Consider the following 25,843-nt stretch of genomic DNA (forward strand, 5'->3'; position numbering starts at 1 on the left):
CCATTAGTTAACCCCATTGTCTCCACAGGTCCATGAATTTGTTATTGGCAGGATTACCAGGTGAAAGTGAAGGACAAAAATTGTGAATCCAGCCTAAAGCCACATCAGATAGTCATAGCTATGGCAAAAATCTAGGTATAACCTTGAATTCCCCTCTCTGGCCATACACAACCCCCCTGTCCTTGTCCAACCATTAATTCATTATAAAAAGATAGATTAGGTAATTAAAAAAGCTTTTTAACAAGCTCATCGATCACTTGGAGGGGAAAGTGCAAAAGGTTACGAGACTGATGCCCCTTTAAGAAGTTGTTGGGGGCAAATCAAGTTGTTGGGTCAATTTCATATTTAACCTTAAATTTCCATATTTATTACGAAGGATTTTTTGATTGAGGTGGAGGTTTTTTAGCAAAAAAAAAAAAGAGTAGAAAAAAAAAGGCAGAAACATTACCAGATTTCTTTAATACTAATTCTTACAGTAGAAACATTTTTTTTTCAAAATCATCATTGTTCATCAGCAAATTACAATGCAGACATAACATCTTGGACTCTATAAAAGGTTAGATGAAGAGGAACTATAAAACAAGCATAATTATGACTACCACAAAAACTAAAATGGTACAAAAACTACAATCTTTTTATTGCTTAGTAAAAAGAAAATGTCAGACTAGTTCATGTTGCACTTTAGCAGCCACTGTGTAACCTGAAAGTGTGAGCAAACTTTTCAAAAGCATGTATAGGCAGTGTTATGGATGCTAGTGACTGTTAATGTCTCTCGGCTCCAGATTGTCCTAGTGCTAAGGTCCTAGCTCTCTAACTAGGACATAGACCACAGTGAAAAAAAGGGAAGGCTTATAACCTCAATCAGTTTTTGTTGTTGTTGCTCATATCCCCTTTGCCGAGATTTCGTCTCACTCTCTGTTCTGGGGAGCAAGTGAGGTAAAATATTCACACTGGGACCCAAGATAGCAACAAAATCCTGACAGTGACACTTATATAGGAAAATGTTCCCAGTGGGGTCAAAGACAGCAATTGAAGCCGTACAGTGTCCTTGACAGCAGGAAAACTCAAGTTATGAGAGGCCCTAGAATTGTGCTTACCACTGGGTAACCGGAGTCTTCCATCTTGGATAGCATGTTTTTGTAGTAAATCATGCTTTTCAGGCAATGCACTGATTTATGTACAGCAGAGAATAGGTAAGCTGTTCTGATTTCTTATAAGACCCCATGTTATGTGATTTTCATTATACAGGGATCCTACAAGTACAGTTACATGCATCATGTGTTGTAGGGCAATCAATAGAACCATGACAGGTTCTATCTCTTTCCTTTTCTATCCAAAACATAAAAACATAGGCATAATAATTTCAAATAAACTTGAGAACGAGAAGGTTGATGGCATGAAATAATTGATGGCCTTGCTATTTGGGAGGGTGAGTGTCACAGCTTGAGAACACTGAACCACTGCATTAAACTACTGTACCCCATGCTCAGATATTTCGCTGTTATGCACAGGCTAGTCAAAGACAATATTACTTAGCATACTTTTAGCATAACTTTCAGTTCACAATACAAGAAGTCACAAATATTCATAAGAGGTGCCAGGAAATTAGAAACAAAATCCATATTTTGCATTTCATATGATTAAAATGATTACCTTAATGCTACATATCTTAACTGCGGCTCTTCATTTAAAGAAATTCAAAGCTCTAACAGGTAGCCTTTCATCTTGTCCTCCACTGCCTACTGATTACAGCTCTCTAAACCACAGCAAGGGGTAAATGAGTGGCTCCTCAGTTGTACTAGAATATTAATTTACAAACTGTTTTCTTCTGGAACACCGCCCTTGTGAAGAAGTGTAATTTCCCACTGCCACTTGTGAGATGTCCTAGAACTGTGCTTAACATGAGGTAACCTGAGTCTGTCATCTTGGGTAGCATGCTTTTGTGGTTTCAAAATGGTTGTTTAGAGCAAATGAGCTGATTTATTAAGTGGATATGTCATTAGCAATAAAGCTCTTCCAACCTCAAGTATCACATTTTGTGTAAAAAGAAAATAACATCAGCGCTAAGGGTAGTAGGCCCACTAGGCCTGCATGCATATAGAGAGTCAATGTCAGAAATAGGAAATCTTCCAATGTAATCTCTAGATCAGATGCTTCATAGAACAGCTCTTGCTGCCCTCTAGGGATAGGGCAGAACCTTAAAGTTACTATAAAACACAAAAAGAGGGCGCATCAGCTTTGTAAATTACCATAAGGGGCTCATGACCAACTTTAGGGCCACCCATTCAACTACAAGCCAAGAAAAATGCTTATTCATTGCTAGATAAATGTGAGCTGTGTGCAGGTAACAGTGAGAAGGATCCCAGCACCTGTCTGACCCATGTTTAGCTTAACTGGGCCCCTAGGTAACAAATATTGTGTCCAACCTGGGTTTAAGGTAAAGCAACTACTGGAGGCATTCACAATGATTTGTGTGACAAAAGTCTAGGAGGGAAGGACCACTGTGAGAGGTGATGCCTTTGATACAAATACATGATAAAGTAAATACATGATAAAGTAAATCAACCAAAGAAACTGATAATATAGTGTTTCCACCCTGGAATAAATTAATTGGTGGAACCCCAAACAGCAAAGATCTTAAAGCACACCTATCACAACAAAACCCTGATGAATACCATTGCTGGAAACAGTCCAAATTGCCAGTGTTTATAGGGCACCTATAGACTTTGACTTCCATGGACGTTCGAGGGGAATAGTGACATTCTAGATAGTGGTAGTCACATTCAGCCGGACTTGTTCTGTAATGTTGAAGATGTTTTGTAGCTTCTACATGCTGCATCTTCCATTCTAATGAGTGTCAGGAAGATACCCCAGCATTCAGCATCTGAGCTGCACCTTCAATGTTACAGAATAAGTTCAGTTCAATGTAGTTACTAGCTATACCATGACCTAAATAAATAAAAACCTTCACAGTGACATGATAGGTTAAAGCATTTTACTGCTCAATGGTGTCTTTTGCTGCTAAGCTAGCGTCCAGACTTTGTGCTGAGACTCTCCATCCCCCTCCCGCCTCTCCTTATATGCCTAAAGTGCCATGTGACTGTGGTTGGGAATTGCCAGCTTTTGGCTTTAGCATTGCTACCTACTTTCTCTTTTTCTGATTAAACTATTAGGGTGACACACACTTACAAGCACCAAGTGATATAGCTAGTATCCAACTAGTCAGAAATGTAAAAAATAAGAAAGACTAGAAAGAACTCTTTCTAAAATAAACAAAAAAAACCCCAAAACAAATATTACATTTTATTTACCAAATGTTTAGGAAAAACTCATCTGATTAATTGGTTGCTATAGGTTATGCTGCATCAAAAGTTATTTGTACGTTTTTACATGTTAGAATATATAAAAAGAATTTTGTGACACAACGCCCTTGCTATGCCCTTTCAACACTTCTAACTGCAGTATTCCATATAATCTCATAAAGTTCCGCCTTGCTGATTTATATTAAAGAAGGCAGTAGCACACAGAAAGCTACAAAAATCATATGAAAAAAAAACAGTACAGTCAGCAGATTTAAATAGAAAAAAAAAAATTCAATATTTAAAAATGCAACATTATTAAACACAGAGAACAGTATTTCTTTAGATTCAACCTCAGCTGAATACTGTAAGAATAACTCCCACCAATGACCGTGGGGTCTTTTATATTTCAAGTGTATAACTGCAATTATTTTCTACCTGACCATTTATACAACAAAGATAACTATACATTTTTTAAGCAAAAAATCCTAAGAGACTGGTGCCACTAAGGCCTTTTACAAAACACCCACATAATAAATGGAGATAGCATACTATATGTGCAGTGCCTTAGAATTACGGTACAGACTGAGAGAGTAAGCAGCAGCATGTTAAGTGGAGAAGTCCTATACTGAATGGCACACACCTAGTACTTTTAGGTGATCTGTAGCTTGACAGATGTGTCACCTGCATAGTGCCTGCTATATATGTCTATCAATCTACCTTGAAAATATGTAGTGATGTCACCCTCTCCATTGTTGAAGCTGGAGTAAGGCAAGTATAATTTACAAACTTTTAGAGAGCGCCACTGCAAGCACCAACTTACAGCGGCCTGGTGATTCCATGGCTGTTGGGTGCTGGCATTCAAGGGGCTTGCTTAGTCTGCTAAAAGCGGCTGTGGAAGACAATGAGAAGCTGCATGCCAGTACAGCACAGTCATCATGTAGAGAGAATTGGCTTCAGCCTGTCTCTTACAAAAGACATGCCCCTTTGAGGTGTTTCACCTTCCCACTGGCTTAGTCATTTAGGTCATAACTGACTACATGATGACTGGGCTATGTTGTTGTTCGTGTGCGGATTTTCATTGTCTTCCAGAGTAGCCTAAGGTATTAACCTCTTGTAATCCCCTTTAGGCTGTCCATAGACCATTCAAAGCTCGACCAGTTCAGCATTAATGGAAAGGCTAAATGTACCAAGTTGATCGAGCCGCTAGCGATAATCACTGTATTCCCCCGGTGGGGATGGCTTTCCCTGCCTGCCCACGCTCTCCTGCCCAGAGAAGACAATTGCTCGGCAGTAGGGATTCCCCTTTCAACACTATCTGTTTTGATGGGGGGGGTCGTGCAAATTTTTTTCCTGCAAGCCTTTGGCCGGCCTTATAGCTGCGCTCACACTGGGAGAGGGCAGGGTGGTAGTCAAGGCCAATCAGGAGTGTTGCATACAAATCAAATATGCTGATAAGGATAATTCTGACAGGAGAAAGCAAAGGGATAATTATATCTGTTTGCTGTTGCTCCTTCACTGTCCAATCAAAGGCTGAGGTTACAGAATACAAGATACTTTATTAATCCCAAAGGGAAATTGGTAGACAGATGACCAAGCTGTATTGCTTAACTGCAGCAGAGAAAAGTCCTTGCTTTGTTATTCAACAGCACTCTATGAATCTAAGGACCAGATGGACAGCATTTCATATGTTTTTTTAGCGGTTTGCCTTATGTTCAGCTTTTAAGGTTTAGCTGACCCAAGACTGATGTTTTAGCTATGGGTAGATACCGGCAAGATCACTCAAGCACCAGTTTTATATATTTCTGAGGGACACCCATGAAAAGCTTTGTACACCAGAGTTCCAAGGTCTGCCAACTTGGCATAGTTTTAGCAAAGGACTCTATTTGGCTCTCTCTGCTGGATTTTTCATTTACTTCACATCGTGGAGATTTCAGTGGAAAGCATGACACTCCTCCCATGCAGCTTGAGGAGTGAGACTGGTATTGTTGGCCAAAGCAATTCCACTCATAGGGTTCCAAAACATGTAAGCAGCAAGCATGTAATTCAGCCGCCAGGGTCCATACACAAGTGAAAAACAGCTTTAGCCTGAACTCCAGCCTACATAAAACTTGTACATGGTATCTAGAGACAGAGCTGTTAAAGATCCAAATAGAAAAATGATTAACAGTTCTGTCTACATTTCTGAAGCTGAAAGGGTACCTTGTATACAAGGTGTCTGAGCTCTGATTGTTGGGAGTTGGGGGGCTATGCTCTGTGCCCCCTAGTGACAGCTAGACATGCTGAGCAGGAGGCTCCAAACATTATAGATACGTTCACATGTTTAGGACTGTTAAATAGGAACTCATAAACAGCTGGCATTTTTTTCACAGAAAGGGCTGTTTTTTTTCTTAAAAAGCACCGCGGTTTTCTTATGTGGTCAGTTTAAATGCCAAAGTTCAGGATGATTGGTTGCTTTGGGCAACACTTTCATGTCCTTCCTAAAGTGACCCTTTCCTTTACCATGCAGGGGAAAGTAAAAGAGTCGTTTAACTCTCCAATCCCAGCAGCATATATTCACCATCCTCATACCCGTGTTTTGGCACCAGAGCCAGAAAAAAAGTTCTGGGTAACCACCTGATTTGTCAGAACTTACACAGGCCTATAGACTCCTTTCCCTGCCCCATGTGACAGCACTGGGCCAATCAGAAGACACCTATTGCTGGCACATGGAAAAGTGTGAGTAGATCACACCTTCACCCATACCTGCTGGTGCCAAATGGCCCGGCAAGTGAGCTAGGAATGAACAGTATATGTGCTGCTGGGAAGAGAGGGAAGCTAAGTGACTCTTTAAAGAGTCACTTCATCTGTCCCACTATCATTTGGCAATATTTTAAATACAATATATTCTTTTAAATCCACAAATTACCCTGTTCACTTCAAGATATACATTAAACATACAATTTACAACAAGGATTTTTAATTGCTAAAATTAGAAAAAAATGGCTGTTTATAATAAAGTGCAAGAGTGCCAACTAGACACTACTGCAAGAAGATGTTCACTGATTAAAGTAGTGCCGAACTGCACTTAGAAAAGCTCACTTCCCTTGTAGCAAAACTTACTCAGAGCTACATATGCTAGGGTCTGTCAATGAATTTCAAGAATAAATACACAAATAAAATAAAATACACAGTTAAATTATGCGAAAGGCAGCTGTAGCATTGTACTATCATTGATTTGCAGACAAAAAGACAATAGAAAGAGTGAGCAAGATGGCTAAAGCCAAATTAAAAAAAGTGTAAGAACAGAAAAAAAAAGAACACCTTATTAACATATTGTTTCACTGAGGCAAATACAAGAACAAGTTCTAGCTAAAATATGAAGCCACTGAATCAATAAATTCCATTACTTAAGTGTATCAACCCTTATGTGAAGGTTTTGGGGATATTACATATTTGATGACCATTAAGGTTCCAGTGAAAACATCGTTCTTGTGCTAGGTTACCAGTACTTGGAGAGTCAATCAAAGCAGCAATGTCAACTGAGCAAAGGTTATCCCTTATGGACGGATGGTGCAGAACTTTGAAAACATATGCTTTTTGTCTTCTTAAATTATACTCATTATGGCATATAATCCTTTAGGAGTTTAGGAGGGACTCTGGAGGAAGACAGATAATATGTGCTTCAGATGGAAAAGCCTCTCCTTTAATGAAGTCATGGAAATAATTAGCGTCTGATAGACCGGATCCAAGGGCAAGACGGACAAGAGCCACCAACACCAGAACGGACCATCCGGAGATGCCTGTGCCAGACATAAACACAAAAAATACAGTAAGTCAAGAAAGGAACATAGATGTGATATTGCTGCAGCAAATCCTAAAAGTTGCACAATAAAGAAGTCATTAACAAGTCACAAACAGTACTTCTTTTCACCAACAAAAGGGGGACACTTCATGTGCATCTGGGTGAAATTAGAAAGAAAAGGTTTCTTCTGAATTCTGAATACATTATTATAGTTTAACTTCAGCCAAAATGTTTTAGTTTTGGATGTTGTGTGGAAAAGATAGAACTTCTTTAAGCTTTTTATTGAGTTTTCTTCTCATTGTGGAAATTTCTCCTGGTTTCCCAGAAATCTTCCCAACAAGGTCAGAGGCTACAATAAAAGCCTAACAGATTTTAACCCAGAATGCATGCCCAGACAGGTACGTAATGCCATTTGCACTTGAAGCTGTTGCCAAAGACTGTATTGACAGCTCACTAGGCTGAAAATTAGGAAGCTTGACCCATGGACCCCTGACATCACTGAGAGTCAAACAGAGGTTTAGGACGCTGCTGTGCTTTGCGGAAGAAGCCTGCCAATGCGCCTGTGTACCTGAAGATACAGGGTTTGGGGCTGACCTGAGGTCTGAAATGTAGATATTGGGGCTGATTTGAGGTCTGAAGTGAATTAGTTGAGGGAATATCTGAGGTCTGAAGTGTATGGTTTTGGAGGCTGATGTGAGGTCTAAAGTGCATGGATTGGGAGATGATCTGAGGTCTGAAATGTATGGGTTCGGGGCCGATCTGAGGTCTGAAATGTATATATTGGGGTTGATGTGAGGTCTAAAGTGAATGGGTTGGGGAATGGTTTAAGGTCTGAAGTGAATGGGTTGGGAGATCACCCGAGGTCTGGATTGTGGCATGATCTGGGTTCTGAAGTGTTTGCTTTGGGGCTGATCTAAAGTCTGAAGTGTATGGATCGGGGGATGATCTGAGGTCTAAAGTGCACGCATTGGGGCTGAACTAAGGTCTGAAGTAAATGGGTTGGGGGATCATCTGAGGTCAGAAGTGTATAGATTGCAGCATGATCTGAGGTCTGAAGTGAATGCATGGGGGCTGAACTGAGTTCTGAAGTGTATGCTTTGGACCCCTGGTTTGTGGGCTGATGTTAGGTCTGAAGTGAATGGATTGGGGATCATCTGAGGTCTGAAGTGTATGGATTGTGGCATTATCTGAGGTCTGAATTTTTTGCTTTGGGGCTGATCTAAAGACTGAAGTGTATGGATTAGGGGATGATCTTAAGTCTAAAGCCTTGTACACACGGTCAGATTAATGGACAAATTTTCATCAGTTTTTTTGTTTGATGCTAGTCTCAAATCGAAAGTGAAGAGGGTACTGACCATCATAAAATTTTCTGACGACAAAATTTAACAGCAGAAGTGACGTAATGTGTTGAATTATTTTGTATGTGTTCTTTCATTTCCGAGCATGCCTAGTCTTGCTCTTCAGATTTTTTTTGTCAGAAAACCGTACTAATGAAAAGAAAATCGGAGGTTGTGGTCACATCAGACAAAAATTTTGAAGCCTGCACATCCGGTTTTGTCTGCCGAAAACTCGTTATCGGCTGTCAAAAGCAGCATACTAACGATCAGAAAATCGGCAGATCATTCATCGGACTAAATTTATTTTCAGATTTTCTGACCGTGTGTACGGGCCTTAAAGTGCATAAATTGGTGCTGAACTGATGACTGAAGTGTATGCATTGGAGCTAATTTGAGGTTTAAAGGATATAGTTACATAGTTGGTAAGGTTGAATAAAGACAACAGTCTATTCAGTTCAACCTGTGCTGGTGTGTGCATGTGTGCGTGTAGAAAAATCATTTCCCATATCCCCGTATGTTGTTTTCGCTAAAATGCACATCCAAGAGTCTTTTAAAACTATCCATACTTCCTGCCGACACCACCGATTGTGAAAGGGAGTTCCACATCCTTACCGCCCTGACAGTGAAAAACCCCCTCAGCTCAAGGTTAATCCGCTTCTCTTCCAGTCTCATTGTGTGGCCCCGTGTCTTTCTACATTCCCTGGGACTGAAAAGTTTCATACTTACGCTGGGATCACCACTGAGATATTTGTATATCGCTACCATATCTCCTCTCACGCGTCTCTTCTCCAAGGAGAACAAATCTTGTAGTCGTTCCTCATAATTGAGGCCCTACAGACCCCGTATTAATTTAGTTGCCCTTCTCTGGACTCTCTCCAGCTCCAGCACATCCTGAGGATTGGTGACTCGAACTGGATATGCTTTGGAGCTGAAGTGAATGGAATGCAGCATGATCTGACGCCTGAAGTGAATGCATTGATGCTATACTGAGGTTTGAAGTGTATATTTTGGGGCTGATCTGGGTTCTGAAGCGAATGCATTAGGGGTGAAATTAACTTGTGTACGCTCCAGTTTATCAATTTTTTCACTCTCATAGCTGTACTACTAATGGCAACATAATTATCTATTATATACTTATCATTTAATAGTTCATGATTATCCCAACATGTTGCAGGGATTGACATGCAGCTGTGGACATGTATAAAGTATTAATCCACCATTGTATGCCTGAACAAAATTTAACAAAAATTGCAGTACATCTCTATAATACATGCTATTTTTGTTTTTTGTCCTTTGAAAAATTATGCAAGTACAAAAAAAAACCTGGAGATACTGCCAGAGATCTTGTTGTTCGATTACAACATTGCCTCTACTGCATTGAAATCCCAAGCATTGTTGCCATCTCTGCCTGAGTTTTCCTCTGCTAGACTACAGAACTACGCTAACCCCCACCCCAAGTGTTCCTCTCCACATGCGTATACATTGATTCATTTTCCACAAAAACAAAGATGCTGTCTTGACTTCCAAAAGCCCACATACTATCAATAGAAACCAACCTTGAGCACCCTCTTATCCCTCCTCCCAGTAGCTGCCCCTGCAAAAAGTCATACGATCACAAGAAAAATAGCCATTTATTAGTACAGAAGCAAGGTTAAAGAAAAAAATAATACAGGGGTATGCTCAAGTGGAGGGATATTTGGAGGTAAATTTGGACCATGCCCGTACAAATGCTTAAAAAGTTTATTATAACCACTGCTTTTGCATGACTTGCCCTTTCACCTGCCTGCCCTAGAAACTGAACAAGGACAGCTATAATCTCCTTGTTGGTCTACAGCACTATAATGATGTGAGTAGGTATAACCTTTTCCATTATCTGTTTACCTATATTACCAAAGTCAGCTGTATTTTCTCCATTATACCAAGTTTGGCTTGTTTTTCTGTTATCACAATACGTAAATCATTTGTCCTTACAAGAGAAAAGCATACCTTCCTCAGGTTCACACTCTAATTCACCTTGTCTATTCTTTGCTGCCACATTATTAAAAGGAAAATAAAACTGAGATACTAAAACAGGAACTTATGATCTCCTATTTGGATAGAAGTGTCCCCTTGGAGTCTTTAAGTATGCTATTTTGGTTTTGAGAAAATTTTCCAGTCATTTGCTTGCAAGCACCTGGCGGCTTTTAATGGACAGGAGCATCAATCTCGCTTTCAAGAGCCGACTGTGTGGGCAAGGATAAGCACTGCAGGGTGCATGTAGTGGGGACAGATCTCCACGCTGTGCTGAATCCACTAACAGCTGCCATTAACCCCTGCTTTGCCAAAGACAAGCTTAAAGCCCAGCATCACCTTTATAATAGTTTTACATATAGCATACCTGATTTGTGTGAATTGGTTTAAGATTACATTTAAAACTAGATTTCAGGTAAACAGCTATATATATACCACTGCAATTCATATTTTGGAGCTGTTACTGGAAAAGGGATTTGTATTTCAGTCCTTAGACAATTTTAGACTGCAGAGCCAGGATTAAGGATAAGCTCCGGCGAGTTCGCACAGCCCACGTGCAGAGCCCGCCAGGAAGTCGGCTTGGTGCTGCGCAAATCACAGGCAGTGAGACATTTCCTGATCTCTGCAGCCACCCATCGGGACAATGTCTCACTGCCTGTGATTAGCGCAGTGCCGACTTCCTGGTGGGCTCTGCACGTGGGCTGTGCGAACACGCCGGAGCTCATCCTTAGCCAGGATGGTGACCTAACCTACAGATAAGCAATACAGCTTTGACACCTTCCTGGCTTTAGCTTGTGATTAGACAGTGTAGGAGCAGAAGCAGCTTGATGAGCTCCTCCCTCTGCCCTATCCTCCTTTTAAAATGTAATTGTCAATACTGTTAAGAAGTGATATGGTTCACCCTGTGCCCTGTATCCATGGACATCATTTGTTTGCAATTATCTTTCTTTTTCCCTTTTGATGTTTGTTTTTCTTTTTTATTTCAATATTTCAATATGTTTGTTAACTTTGCGCTGCCATTGCTAGTGTAATGTATAATGCGAAACAAGATTGTATATTTTCTTTTATAATTTAATAAAAATACAATTATAAAAAAAAAAAAATAATTGTCAGCTCCTGTTCACTGCAGCACACTGATTGGCTCCCTAATGCTGGCCTTCCCTTTCCTAGTGTGAGTGCTGCAGTATATACGATCACAAGAGGCCAAGTCAAAATTCAGCTTCTTTACAAAGAGAGATACAACCATCTAATTTTTAATCAACTCACTCTAGTTACTAGTCTGCTGTGCATGGTCCAGGTGTTCTAGCAGGATAACATTTAATCAAGCTTGCAGACATGATCAGCACCTTCAAGTAAAACCCAAGATTTCATTTATTCTATTAAAATTGAAGTAGTGCAGGTGCAAGAGAACTGTGTATACAGACAACTCATTTCAATTCAATGGGTCTTTATTAAATTCATGTTAAAAGCAAGGGAACGTGCTTTTATACATTCCAGCCAATCAATTACTCTCCAAACCTCTTCATTATTTCTGCAAGCTTCACTACTAGTTGCATTTAAAAACACATAATTTTGTTTCTAATCTGAAGTTTAGCCTGTTATTATTTTGCCTTCCCTGCTCCATACAAATGCTAATTAAATTTTAAAAAATCTTGTCCGTTTTCAATTCTATAACTAATTTTAGAGTGATCTCATCATTAGGTCTCTGTGCTTTTCTATGCAATGCAGGCGGATCATGACTGGATGGAGAGGCAAGCAGGGTGTTGTACACAGCTCTCTGAAGGCATCACAGCACCTTGGCTCAGTCCTGATGCATGCAGTGGGTTGGCTTCTGGGATGAGTTAAGCAAATATGGAAATGCTTTCATATATAGATGTCAGTCTGGAGGAGTGGGCGTTTCTGGGCAGACTGCATTCTGCATTTGCATGCAGATCATAACAGGTTACACCCATTTGTGATCCTGAGCCTGCGTGATTGAAAGAACTGAAATCCAATGAATGAAAAAGGCAAGCCAGGGGCAGCAAGGCTTGGCAAGGAAGGAGCTGGATGTTCTTCAATTAGGTGTGCTCTATCTGACTTGCTGCAGTTTTTAATTCACACTGTGAGAAGCTCAGAGCATGCAGTAAAATCAAAGAAAGCTATTTCAGTCCAGATGAGTCTGTACAACACTGAAGATAAGGCTGGAGGTCAACTTTAACAAACACATTTTTATATATACAGATTTGCCTAGAATTCACCTTTTTAAGATCTCTTTTATATTTACTTGGCTGTGCCCTCCTGACCGTGACAATTTTTCACATATTAACGGTTCCACGGGTTGTTTGCTGAGACTTGGACTTGTTGGAAGAAAGAAAACTAAACTAAAAGGTTAGGAAGCTACACTCTTATCAGTCTTCAGCAACATTTTCTGAGTATAAGGTCCACTATGGTGCCCACTGATTTGTCACTCCATCATTTCTGCCACTACAGTCACCTAAATATGCTGGGAAGGAATTTAAGAAACTGAGCTTCCCCAGCATTTTCACTAACAGAAAGGGCTGTAGGGCATTTCCAAGAGCAAATCAGGTAACACGTGGTGGCTACAGAACCAAAAAGAGATAAAAAGGTGTGAGACTTCAATGTAATTTTAAAGCGTATGTAAATTTTTTTTTTTTTTTTCAATGTAGTTAAAGTGGTTGTATAGTCTATTTGTTAACTTTTACCTACAGGTAAGCCTATAATAAGGCTTACCTGTAGGTAAAAAAAATATCTCCTAAACCTGTATGGTTTAGGAGATATTCCCCTTGCTATGAGCCGCTGACTGCAGCGGCACATGTGCACAGGGGATTCTCGGCTGAAAGCCCGGCAGCTGCCGGACCTTGCCGGGGAAGAAATCTCCCGCGCGCATGCGTGGGAGTGACGACATCGCGGTTTCAGCCACTCACAGCGCTGGAGCCACGATACCCGGAAGACACGCCGAGGCAACATGACAGCTCCCTCGGCGTGGACCAGGTAGAGATACCGAAGCCTCGTTCTAAGGTAAGTATCTCATAATGAGCTAGTATGCGGTGCATACTAGCTCATTATGCCTTTTGCCTTACAGGGGTGAAAAAAAAAAAAAAAATGTCAGCGGGTATACAACCGCTTTAAAAGATAGAGTACAGAAGAGATAAATAAATCCTACGTTAATTTTTTCATAGTGGTCTATGTCCCTCCTGGGGAGATTCACCCCTTTATCTGTTTTGTAGACTGCTGTCATCGAGACCGAGAGTGAGAGGAAATCCAAAAAATTTTTAGTGTACACCAAAGCAAGAAGTGAGGAAAAATGCTCTATGGCAGGGGTCCCCAACCCCTGGGCCATGGACCGGTACCAGTCCGTGGCCTGTTGATGGCCAGGCCATGCAGTGGGACGCAGTTGGAGGTGAGCAGCAACGGTGGTCCCATCAGGACTATCACAGATCGCAGTTGCCGCTCACCTCCTGTTGTGCATCTGTTTCCCTGAGCACATGTGTCTTCTCCTGGATCTGGAGACCTGCCCTAAAGAGCAGGAGTCTTTCAAATTAACAAGCGGGTAATCACCCACTTGTTAACATACGTTTTGGCAGCTCCTGCCCTCCATCCAGATCTGCAGTTCCTCCCACCCCCTGCCCTGCTGACATCGGCGTTGGGGGGAGACCGGGGAGAAGACACACGGCTGAAAACTGCCTCTACTCTGCCACAGGTAGGACTGTTCTGGGGAGGCAGAGACTGAAATAGGGCACTGTGATGGGGCAACGAGAGAGGGGGGGGGGGGGGCATGACTGCAAGGGGAACAGAGACAGGGGACTGTGATTGCAAGGGACACTGATAGAAAAGGGAATGCACTGTAAAGGGACACTGTAATCATTATAGTACCCCTTTACAGTGCAGTCACCTTTATTTTACAGTACCCCCTTTACAGTGCAATTCCCCTTTACTAAGCAGTCCATGTTACATCACAGTGCCCCTTTATAGTGCAGCACCCATTACATTAATGTAAAGGGGACTGCTTTAAATGGAGGGTGGAACTGTGGACACTATAAAGGGGGGTTGTGGTGTGAAGGGGGCTGAGGCATATCCAGTCTGTAAATATCCAGTCCAAACCCCCAGTCCCTGGAAAGATTGGCTGCCACGAGACAGCTGTTCTAAGGGGAGCATCTGTTCCTGTGACAATTCTGTTCACTTTGAGAGCATGCCTCTTATTTTTTGTTGTGTCTCCAGGGCAGAAAGTATAGGGGAGACTTCCTAGAAGGACACAGGCAGCAAACAATAACCCTTCCATACTTATATCTAAAACTAAAATATGCAGTGTTTAGAATCTCTATGCATGCTCATTAGCTGTTACTGGCATTAGCCAGACGATACTACTCCAAAATAAAGACCTACATTTTTTCATCTTACACACCAAACCCTTCTTATAACCACACACACACAGACTTCAATAAAGGATGCAAAGGCTTGGTGTTGTAGTGACATCAAAGATGGTGCCATCAGTAAAGTACTGTATATCTCATGTTTCCATTATAATGATTACAGGAAGAAACTCACATAAGATGTAGCATGCTCTGAACTGAAATTACTTTATAGCTATACTGACAGGAATTCAGGGAAAATATAGATAATTACAGTGGTGACAGGAAACTAAGCAACAACGTTCTCCTGGCCACCTCTTGCGATGCATTTATGTCATGTGAGAATCAACCCAGAATAACAAAAAGTTATCTGTATTTTTCAGCATGTGGCTATCTGTTTCAGAGGATTCTCTACATGTATAGGGCTGGGCATAGACGGATCGTAGTTTAGGCATTTAGCCTGCGAAAGAGAGAAAATCACTTGATTCCCCCATGTATGCTAACATCATAGATGGAGGAATCTTCATTGTATTTCGGCACCCACAGCAGCTGGCATTGTAGAGCAATGGGGTTTATTTACGAAAGGCAAATTCAATTTGCACTGCAAGTGCACTTGAAAGTGCAGTCGCTCTGAATCTAAGGGGTAGATCTGAAATGAGTGGAAGCTCTGCTGATTTTATCATCCAATCATGTGCAAGCTAAAATGCTGTTTATTATTTTCCTTGCATGTCCCCCTGGGATCTACAGCGACTGCATTATCAAGTGCACTTGCAGTGCAAAGTGAATTTGCCTTTCGTAAATAACCCAATGACTTTATTTAATAAGATGCGCTCACTGTTTGGGTGATAATTTTCCACCCGGCTTAGTCAATTTTCAATTTGACTTTTGCCAAGCTAAGTGGTGCTTGCAGGGCCACCCAGGGCTCTAATTTCAAAGACATATGTGCCAGGCCATTGTGCCACCCTGCCTTATTACCAGATCCTTTAAATTGTCAGACTGATGATTAAACATCAAACCTTAACTCAGCTAGGAACAAAAAAATGCTTTTTAACACTGCTGCAATCACATTACCACTTCAGTTCATTACCAAAGCAATTTAATGAAATCATTTTGTAGTGATATTTACATTACTCAAAACAACTGTGTGTTTATGCTTTTAAAAAAGTCATTTTTGGAATAAATGAGCCTTGCACTGTGCCAAGTGCCAGCACTACTTTGCATGAGATGCTTGCGACTGCTGCAGCGGTGCAGCGGGACAAGATTAATGCGCGGTGGCAATGCTGTGTACGGCTTAACAATCATTAGTATACCTGCAGAGCAGAGGGACAGTAATAGAACGCGGTGTCAGAACAGTGTGTGTTTAAGAGGGAGTGATAGAGAGCAGGGGAGGGACGACACAGATGTGTCTGTCAGAAGATAAAATGTTCCATCTGTCATTTCTCCTGTCTTTTCCCATAAATTAACGCTCAAACTTTAAGCTGTGTTGGCTGTTTAGTGAATACCGCTCAGGCCAGAGGTCATTGCAAAAAATGAAAAGCTGGACAGGTTTTTTTTTTTTTCCATGACGAGGAGCTATTGAAATCATTAAAGCAGAAATCCAACCAAAAATAATAAGATCAAAACAAGCAGCCCATTTAGTGATAAAATAACAAAACCAGCTTTTGCTGCAATATTCAACTTCAATCCAGAAGTCTCTACCACACTATGGGGGTTATTTAGGAAAGGCAAATCCACTTTGCACTACAAGTGCACTTGGAACTGCAGTCGCTTTAAATCTGAGGGGATAGATCTGAAATGAGGGGAAGCTCTGCTGATTTTATTATCCAATCATGTGCAAGCTAAAATGCTGGTTTTTATTTATCTTGCATGTCCCCCTCAGCTCTACAGCAACTGAACTTCCAAGTGCACTTATAGTGCAAAGTGGATTTGCCTTCAGTAAATAACCTCCTATGTTTTCAGCCACTGATGGCTAGTGCCGTTCAACTCACTTCCTTTGAGACTAGGTTGTCCTGGACCCACCCAAGCCTGCGAGTAGACATTAACAAGAACAAGCAGCACTGCGGTGATCTCTGTCAGTCTGCTTTCTCTTCCTGCCTGCAACAGGCTGATGTCAGATCAATTCAGGTACTTACACTGCTTGTATTTAAAAATGCATTCACCACTGTATTAATGATTACAGAGCAGCAATTTGTGTCTTTTATACCTGTCTAGAGTTTAGCTTTCAAAGGAAACTTTAGACTCATGAATTTAATGTTTCTTTTTAATTATGTGTTGATGTATAAAAGGAAATGTATAGTAGTTTTGTAATTAATTTCTTTTGATCATAACTTTAAAAGAATAAATTAAAATATTGTACAGGACACCAGGGATGGGTCCTGGGCAGGAGATATATTTCCCAATATTTGGGTTGTCATCCTTTTTAAGGGAGAGTACAAGAGGCATTTTATAGTACTCAGGGGTTCTCATTCTCATCCATGCAGGTTGAAGCGTTTCAAGGCAGTTCAGTCAAAGAGGAGAGGACTGGTAAGTCCTCATTTGGGACCCGGAATTCAGAGACTGGGAGCAACTCTGGGTGGGAAAGAACCTCCAAGCTCTGATTACAGGGCCTTTGGTCCCAGAAGGGCTAACCCATCTGCAAGGGAAGTTTGATAAGTAGCAGGAAGGAGTCAGCACCCATATATGAGGTGGAGTGGAGTAATCTCTAGTTGTGAGAAAGTGTGGGCTGTCTGAGCTCCTGTGACTTGTCTTGCACCCCGGAACAGACACGAATCCTAAGCCCAAGTGTGGGACTGAGGTACTGGCGGTGAACCATATTTTGGTCTTAATTATACCAGGACTATGGACTGTTTGCCTTTATTTTTTTGAAGACTCTTTGTGTTTTAAGAGATCAATAAAGACTATTACAAGTGGCTGGCTGGTGATCACTGGCTCTCCATATTAAAATATGATTTTTTTCAACAGGAAATTTTAAAGTTTAGTGCTGTGGGAAGAAAGACCCCTCCATGTTACAACACACAGATGCTTCAATCACATATAAGATTCTGGGTCAGGGTTTCGTGCGCAGCAGAGCAGCTACCTTGCTGCGATCTATTGAAAGTCACCTCTTGAGCCAAGCTTTAAAAAGCTGTACACTAGGACTTATCTTTAATTCAAAGCCCTACCCCCTTGTGCCATGTGATTATTTCAGTAAAAACACAATGTGTGATTAGAGGCAGTGTACTTTTCAACTATACCACAGTTTCATAAACTCTACAGAGCATTTGGACTCCTTCTCTTCCTTCTACAAATTACCCTGCTGAAGTTAGCTGCAACAGTCCAGATTTGGCCAGAGGAGGTAAACAAAAAAACAAAAAAAAAAAACCACAAAAAAAAAAAAAAAAAATCCCAGCAGAAAAATGTAAAATTTACATAAAATTTCAACTGCCAATATCTCTGAATAGTTTGGTCGTTTTAGTGTGAAGATAATTAGACTGTCAGCGGGAGATTGAATGACCAGACGGGGTGAGGGACACGCTTCAACCATTCAGGAGTATTGATGAAGTGGCCTTCCTAAATGTGGCTGTTAACGGGAAAGACATACCCTAAAAGCGTTTACCCCATTTTAATCTGGTGAGTGCAAGTTCTGAGGGGAATGGAATCACGTGGTGCGGTGAAGGTTGTTATACTCTATCCGTCAAGCCCCCTAATGAACACTCAATGTGATTACTTTCCAGTGGGACCTGTCACAGGGTGTACTACTATAAATTGTGAGATATTCTGTGTTTAATACACTGAAGAGCATTGCTTTAGTCTTATGGATCACCGGATATGAACTTTTAAGATTTATGATATACACATATAAGCAGTTGCAATTATTTCTGGGAAGTCCTTTTTCTTGAAAACATGAAATGAACTCTTAAGCTCACTAAACACATTACAATTAGTGTATACAATCTTCGTATTAACTTTCGATTTACCAAAAAGATGTAATATGAGGACCTACCCAAACTACCCAATCAATCTGTATTCAATCAGGCAGACCCTTGCACTACATACAGTTTTTGTTTGTAGACCCAAAGGAGATTATACAGTCAGATTGTAACATGTACAGTAAACTTAAAAGTAGAACTTCTGGGAAAGGGAGAGGCAGCCTACCCACAAAAGGTGGGCTTGAGGTTTGAACCGTTCCCATAACCACTCACTAGTACTGTGTAAAGCCTTTATTCCTGGTCTCTCTTTCTTCCCTTTTTTTTTCCTTCCTGCCATATAGCCAATACATCATTTGTCATTTTCCTAATGGCCATCCCATATACTTCACCTGCTGTTCTCCTAGATGTGAATTCCAGTATAATCAGGATGCAGTTCTCAAATAGATGTCTTCTTTATAGGTTATTTATTTGAATACTTACCAAATGTTATATTGTCAGATGTAACCTCAGAACTTGACCTTTTTCATTCTCTGTTGACTACTATGTGTTTTACTGGTCTGACAGCTCTACGCCTGACATTTGTCTAACACTGTAAATGTTAATTAAGAATACATTGAGGGTTATTTACGAAAGGTAAATCCACTTTGCACTGCAAGTGCACTTGAAAGTGCACTGAAAGTGCACTTGGAAGTGCAGTCGCTCTAAATCTAAGGGGTAGATCTGAAATGAGTGGAAGCTCTGATGATTTTATCATCCAATCATGTGCAAGCTAAAATGCTGTTTTTTATTTTCCTTGCATATCCCCCTCGGATCTGCAGTGACTTTACTTTCAAGTGCACTTTCAGTGCACTTTCAAGTGCACTTGGAGAGCAAAGTGGATTTGCCTTAAGTAAATAACCCCCATTGCAATTCAATAGTATGATCTTGTCAATCAATGGTTGTACTTTCATTTGAAATTCAATAAAAATATTAAAAAAGAAAAAGTAAAACTCCAGGCAAAAATGAAAATTCTTACATGTACTAGTAATGCTTCTACCTATTAATATTTCAGGTTTATTCTTTTTTTTATTATTGTACCAATCCAGCAACTACTATTATGGCTGCTGAATCACAGCTGCCTAGGCCACCGTTTTGCCTACTGGGGATGACAGGCTTGTGCTATTGAGTAGACCAAATTGGGCTACTTTTGATATGAGGGCTGTCTGACTGTGCCCAACATCACTATATCAGCCTGATACCAGGTTTAGGAGCAGGTGGCCACAGTTGGTCGACTACCCACCCATATTCTTACCCAATCTACCTAACTGAATAACAGGAATGAATTCACTATAAAGACGGCAATGCCATACAGTATACCAGAAGATCCTCCATTTTTGGGATCCAACAGAGCTCTAACAATGCTTTGGGATGATTTTACATTACATAAGAATTATGTGGATTGTACATTGCTGTTGTGCTTAATAAATTTTGCAAGAAGAAGCTCTTGGGTTGCCGGCTATTTCTTCTATTATGATTTTACATTGTGCCTGCTGTTTTGCTTTAAAGTTCAACTCCAGGAAAAATAAAAAAATTGACCCTTTCAGAGGGAACACCCGCACTGCAAGGGTTAAAAGATTGTTTAGTCTAGGGGCAGAGGATTAGGGAGTAAATAGTTACCTTACAACTTGCTCCATCAGGCTCCTTCCAGCGTAGTGATTGTTTCTCACATTCCAAGATGCGACCAGCTCCAGTTGCATTCCAGCCTCCTTAGCATACCATGTAGGATTAATGTCCTTGTATGGTACGTGAAGCTGAGGCTCTACCCACAAATTTGGAGTGAATGGGGAAAGTTGGAGAGCTCTCTATAGCAAGTAATAAAGTACATAATAATCATACACATATTGCGCAATTACCCACTGCAGTGCAAGGGTGAAATTTCTTTATTTTCCTGGAGTTGGGCTTTAAAGCAAACCAGTGCTGAGAGAAATACAAAGAATGCTGTTGATGACCTTGATCTGAAAATGCTAGTTGCCTGGCTGTTCTGCTTTCAATACTTCAAGGCACTGCTGATTAGGAAAGGCAGATCGAAGTCAAAATTTAACATGACACTTTTGTTTTATGTGAGTAACCTAGAGAGTTCTGCAGCCACAGGATCACCACCATAGAAATAGCATTTTCAGTCTGTCACTTATGACAACCTCCATATTTTTTTCACTGGTAGAGGCATCCTTTAAAATCTGAGTTATATGCAGCCATTTTGTTCTGCACACTGACCTGTATGTTGTCTTCCTTTGGAGGTGGGCTGGTGTGATGCATGAAGATACGTCGGGGCAGACTTCCTCTCTGCTGTGAGAAGCATTCCTCCAGTTGTTGGTATACCATGTCATGTAATCTCTGCAGCTCCTCCAACTCTTCTCCCTCCACCTTCATGTCTGACAGGTACTCTATCTCCGCTTTGTGATAACCATCCAACTGACCTCTCTGCAGCACACGGAAACGTCTCCTGCCAATTGTCTCCACCAGTGACCGGCCATCAGGCAAATAGTCCAAGTGCAAGATCTCCAACATGCAACCATAGTCTGCAAAGCTAGACAGAGGAGAATTCGCTGTGATTCTTGAAGACAAACATACCACTTATACACAAGCAAGCCAGTTTGCACATCCTGGGCAACTATTGCCAATTTTGCCACATAGAAAGGAAAAGAAATTCTGTCTGACCCCTCAAAGAAAGTCAGCTCAATTGCCTGGATCATAATTTTTTCTTTAACTTTTAAGTAACACTAAAGCCGCACCTTTTTTTTACAGATACATCCCTCTTACCACAATGATACTAAACACACACATAAATGGTGCTGCCTCCTGTTTCCTCCATGCAGTTTCCCTGAACTTCTGGTCATGGTGTGCCCACTCCCAATGAAAAAAGAAAAGCTTCTGATTCTCGCTTCAGGGGAACATGTCCCATCAATTTTAGCATCTGGGCTAGCTGTATATGTTTAGTGCAGGAAGTGGCGGAAGTGAGCATGTATGTAAAGGTGGCTCTGGTGGGGCACTATAGGACCCTGGAAGCCAAAAAACCACCTATACAATGGAACGAAAGGCCAGCAATAGGGGGACACAAGCAGAACACAACGTAAGTGCTGCCAACAGCCTCCTAATTAGCAAATAAAGGGTTTAATTTACCTTTGGACATTATTTTGCCAAAGAGCATTATAAAGTCATTCAGAGTAAAACGGCAGGTTGTCTTGACAAGTCACCCACTCACCCAACCACTGATGCTTAGGCATGCTGTCCTGCCGCTTTCTTTGCTTACTGGAGCTCTGGGTCGAATCCTTTGTAAGTACTAGGTTGATTTGTATAGGAGCTTACACAGGGTGAATGATGTATCATGCCGGAGTTCAGGCTTAGTGACAAGCCACTCACACCCAAACACTGCATCTTAGGATGAAAGGGAGAAGGTCACATGCTCCTCGTACTCGAAAATACCTGGTACAGGCGAGCATGTTGCGAAGGTAACTCAGCTGGCAGGAAAAAAGTGGCTTGTAAAGCCAACATGTCACTTTGTACATGAAAAGGACATGGACACATTCTCTTTTAACAGCATATTTTAAAAAATATTTGGATTGTGATAATGGAAGTCAATGGGGACACCATCTATGGTGACAGTTACCAAGGACAGGAAATTAATAGCGAACAGCCCGAGAGCATGTATAAAGAATGATATCAAAACAGCATGAATGTATGAGTAATTAACACCTTACCCTCAGCTCTTCAGACGTTTCTAGTTAGGTTTCCTGAGGATCTCCAAAGTCTGTCAGCGTTTTTAAAGTTTTTATGCTAAACCTGCTTATCAGCAGCCAACAGAAGGTGTTTACATTATCTTTAATAAAATGAAAACCTTCTTCTGTGCCCAACGGTGCCAGATGTCCACTATCCAATGACAGCAACCCAGCAAGCCTATATGAGTGCCCTCACTTAATAATCATTAGTCTAAAGTTCTATAATCTCCTCATGAGTCAAATATTTAAATTTACTTCCTCCTGGCAATATTCCAACAGTGGGCACTAATTAACATATTTTCTTACAAATAGCTGTGACTTGTCCTGCTTGCTGTAGCTTTGCCAGGGCATGGCTGGTTTTGACAACCTCAGGTTGTCGAACCAAAAACTTTTTTCCTAGAATTAGATAAAGTGGGAAAGAGCTGCAACTCCTGTCAGGTTTTACTGCTATCTAGGGCTCTATTAACAGAGAAGTATGTCAAAGCTTTTTTAGCTAACTTCTCTTCTGGGTCACAGGAGTTCATTTAGTTGTGCTCTCAAGTGACCCAGAATTAGCCGACCGTGGGCTTTAGCTGATGTCACAGAGCTGCTCCAGGCTCTGGCAGGATCCCGACAATGATGACGGGATCCACCCAGATGCCTGCCTGGCAGCTGGCTCAGCCTCTCAGCACAAAGATGAGTGCCTGAGCCAGCCGGTCCTGCCCCTTCGCCAGCTGGGTGCTCCAGTGAGCGCTGGAGTGGCAGAGCAGAGAATCAGTGACTGACAGTCACCACTCTCTGCTCAGAGCAGACCGAGAATTGAACAATCTGTGGTCATTTGATCACTAGTTTCTTGGTGTTAAGACAACTGCAGCATTACACCGATGCTGCAGCCATATAATTTAATATATATGTTTGTTTTTAGCCCACACTTCTCCTTTAGAGCCAGTTCACCCCACATGCAGTCCAATGCATTTTTTTTTCTGCATTAAAAACGCATAGAAAGTAGGTTATATGGTTTTCAATGGCATAGTTCACATCAGTGCTTGAAGTTCCAGTGCGTTCCAGTAAAAAAGGTACAACATGCCGCATTTTTCCTGCACTGGACTGTACTGGAACGCTGTAAAACGCATCAAAAATGCACTGTAATGCACCTAAATGCACAAAAAACACACTGGAACACACATGTCCTTATTTAAGGTTAAAAAAAAGAGGGGGGTGCACTGGACTGCACCAAAACGCACTGGAACGCATCAAAACGTGCATGCAGAAAAGCATCTGGAACGCATCCGGACTGCGTTTCTATGGTGTGAACTGGCCCATAAAGATATTTCCCTTCTTCTGTTTTGCCCAACAGGAATTTAAGGTAAATCTGCCACAGCGAAACAGAAATAAAAATGTGAAAGTGATTCTAGCCTTGCCCTACACTACTAAAAAAATATATATTTTTTTGTCTATAATGCTGTTGGAGATTTTCCCTATCTTCCTGTATGGTACATAGCAGACAGCAGAACAGGAAGTGGGGATTACTCTATCAAATGGAGACCCAGATAGCAGAAGAAACTTGACAGGGGTTGTCATCGTTACTCACTATCCAAAACTAAGAAAAAAAGTTTTGGTTGGGCATACACTTTAAAGTAGTTGTGAACACACAATATTTTAGACATTTTCTAATACTGTTATAACTTACTACAATTACACCAAACAACCCAATACAGGCATGCTGTGTGTCTGCACAGTGTCCTGTACCTCTGAATGGTCAACTAAATGATGCAAACTGACCACAAAGAACACATCAGCTTCTGTGCTTTGTGTGCTCAGTTTGGAACAAAGGTGATTGGCAAGATCAAACAGACACTTCAAATGGAAAACGTACATGAAAATGATGGAGACTATGATTTATAAAATACACATATGTGAACATACATCTGGAAAAAATATTTAGGGCAACATATACTTTACCAGAGTGGCTCCTGAACATGTCAGAACCATGAGCACCAAAAATGGTGACCACAGAGAAATTTGCTTCCTAAGGTTGCTGAATTCAACATGAGATATGCTGCTTATTCAGCAAAATGTGAAGCTAGCTCTCTCAGGAGTGCCATCTGGTGGCAACCTGGAGCAGTTTTCCCCAGAAGGCTGTTCTCATTTACACACTCATGCCGTTCTCATACACACATTAAAACAAGTTCTGTGTACAAGCTTATTTTTTGTACTGGCTGCAGAGATAAAGCCAGATAAGGGATCTTCAGTCAAGGTGAAGAGAACTTTTACAAGCTAATTGAATTCACATTGACAGATATACAGTCAGAGAGACATTTTATTAGCAACCTTCATTTTATAGCCTTATGACAGCGCAGCCCAAAAGAGCCATAGTTTAGCTATATTTCCTCATTATTTCTATAATCTAAAGGTAGCTGTGCACGGCTTGATTTCCTCTCGTTCAGCCAGTGAGAATCAATCGATACCTTCATTAATGCTAACAGCATGGATAGAACAATGTCCACTGGCGGCTATTGTATACCCGAACGGTGACTGCACGTCATAGGATAGAAACACTGTTTGGCCAATAATATTCCACCTGGCTCAGTCGATTTTTGAATCAACTTTTGTTAAGGACAGTACTTGCAGGGCCACCCGCTGCTCAGATTTTGGCTGATCTAGCAGACAGACATGGTCAGACACCCCCCTACTCTTTCTACGCAATACAAGTCTGTCTGAGGACACTTGTGATGAGGGGTGCGGGTGGTACCCATCTATTCCAGCATAGAGCACTGGAGTGGGAGGCAGGAAATCAGAAATCACAACAAATGGTGGTACAGGCCTATAAATAGATGAAAAAGAGCTTTAATCCTCCACAGCCTGGAAGACAATACAATACAACACAATAAATATGTGAGCAACAGAGACAACATATCTGGTACCTCTTCCCACTCTCATAAAGGCACATGCCAAAGCTTTTGGTCCCAGTTTCAAGGCATCGACGCATCATGAGGCGATAACGTGGTTCAAAAACATGGAGAGGACAGGGTACTCCAGGAAAGGCCACCGTGCACACAAAGATTGGCACATTGCTGACCAGGCTGGAAGAGATAAAAATGCATACACGATGAATACTTTATCTAACAATATGCACATTATAACCAATAACAGAAGAAGCTGTCCCCCGGCTATTTCTCTTAGGGCCAGTTCACACCAGACGCAGTTCCGTTCAGTTCCGTGCGCTTTTTTTCTGCACTAAAAATGCATGCACAGTGTTTTCCATGTATTCCAATGGCTCTAGTTCACTCCATGCTGTCAGTTTCTGGTCAGTTTCCAGAAACTGACCGGAACTGACTGTATTGGTGCAGAAAAAACAGACCTGCATGGAAGTGCATCTGGTGTGAACTGGCCCTTAATCAGAGAAGTGTGCTGTGTTGCAG

General features: G+C 41.2%; 1 protein-coding gene across 3 annotated transcripts in view; it reads right to left on the reverse strand.

The window, feature by feature from the left end:
* Nucleotides 1–440: 440 nt before the first annotated feature.
* The window catches only part of LOC141132572 (LON peptidase N-terminal domain and RING finger protein 1-like), a 124,912-nt gene continuing 99,509 nt past the window's right edge, over nucleotides 441–25,843 (reverse strand). For 2 of the 3 annotated variants that reach the window (XM_073621142.1, XM_073621143.1), the window contains exons 9-11: nucleotides 25,346–25,504; nucleotides 20,941–21,253; nucleotides 441–7,081 (exon numbers count right to left, since the gene is read on the reverse strand). In XM_073621142.1, coding sequence (XP_073477243.1) covers nucleotides 6,926–7,081; nucleotides 20,941–21,253; nucleotides 25,346–25,504 — 628 coding nt within the window. In that variant the 3' untranslated portion in view covers nucleotides 441–6,925. The remainder of the gene's footprint in view (nucleotides 7,082–20,940; nucleotides 21,254–25,345; nucleotides 25,505–25,843) is intronic. The other variant, XM_073621144.1, reaches the window with a different exon arrangement.

Source organism: Aquarana catesbeiana, linkage group LG03 (genome assembly GCF_042186555.1).
Source record: "Aquarana catesbeiana isolate 2022-GZ linkage group LG03, ASM4218655v1, whole genome shotgun sequence".
Classification (NCBI taxonomy): domain Eukaryota; kingdom Metazoa; phylum Chordata; class Amphibia; order Anura; family Ranidae; genus Aquarana; species Aquarana catesbeiana.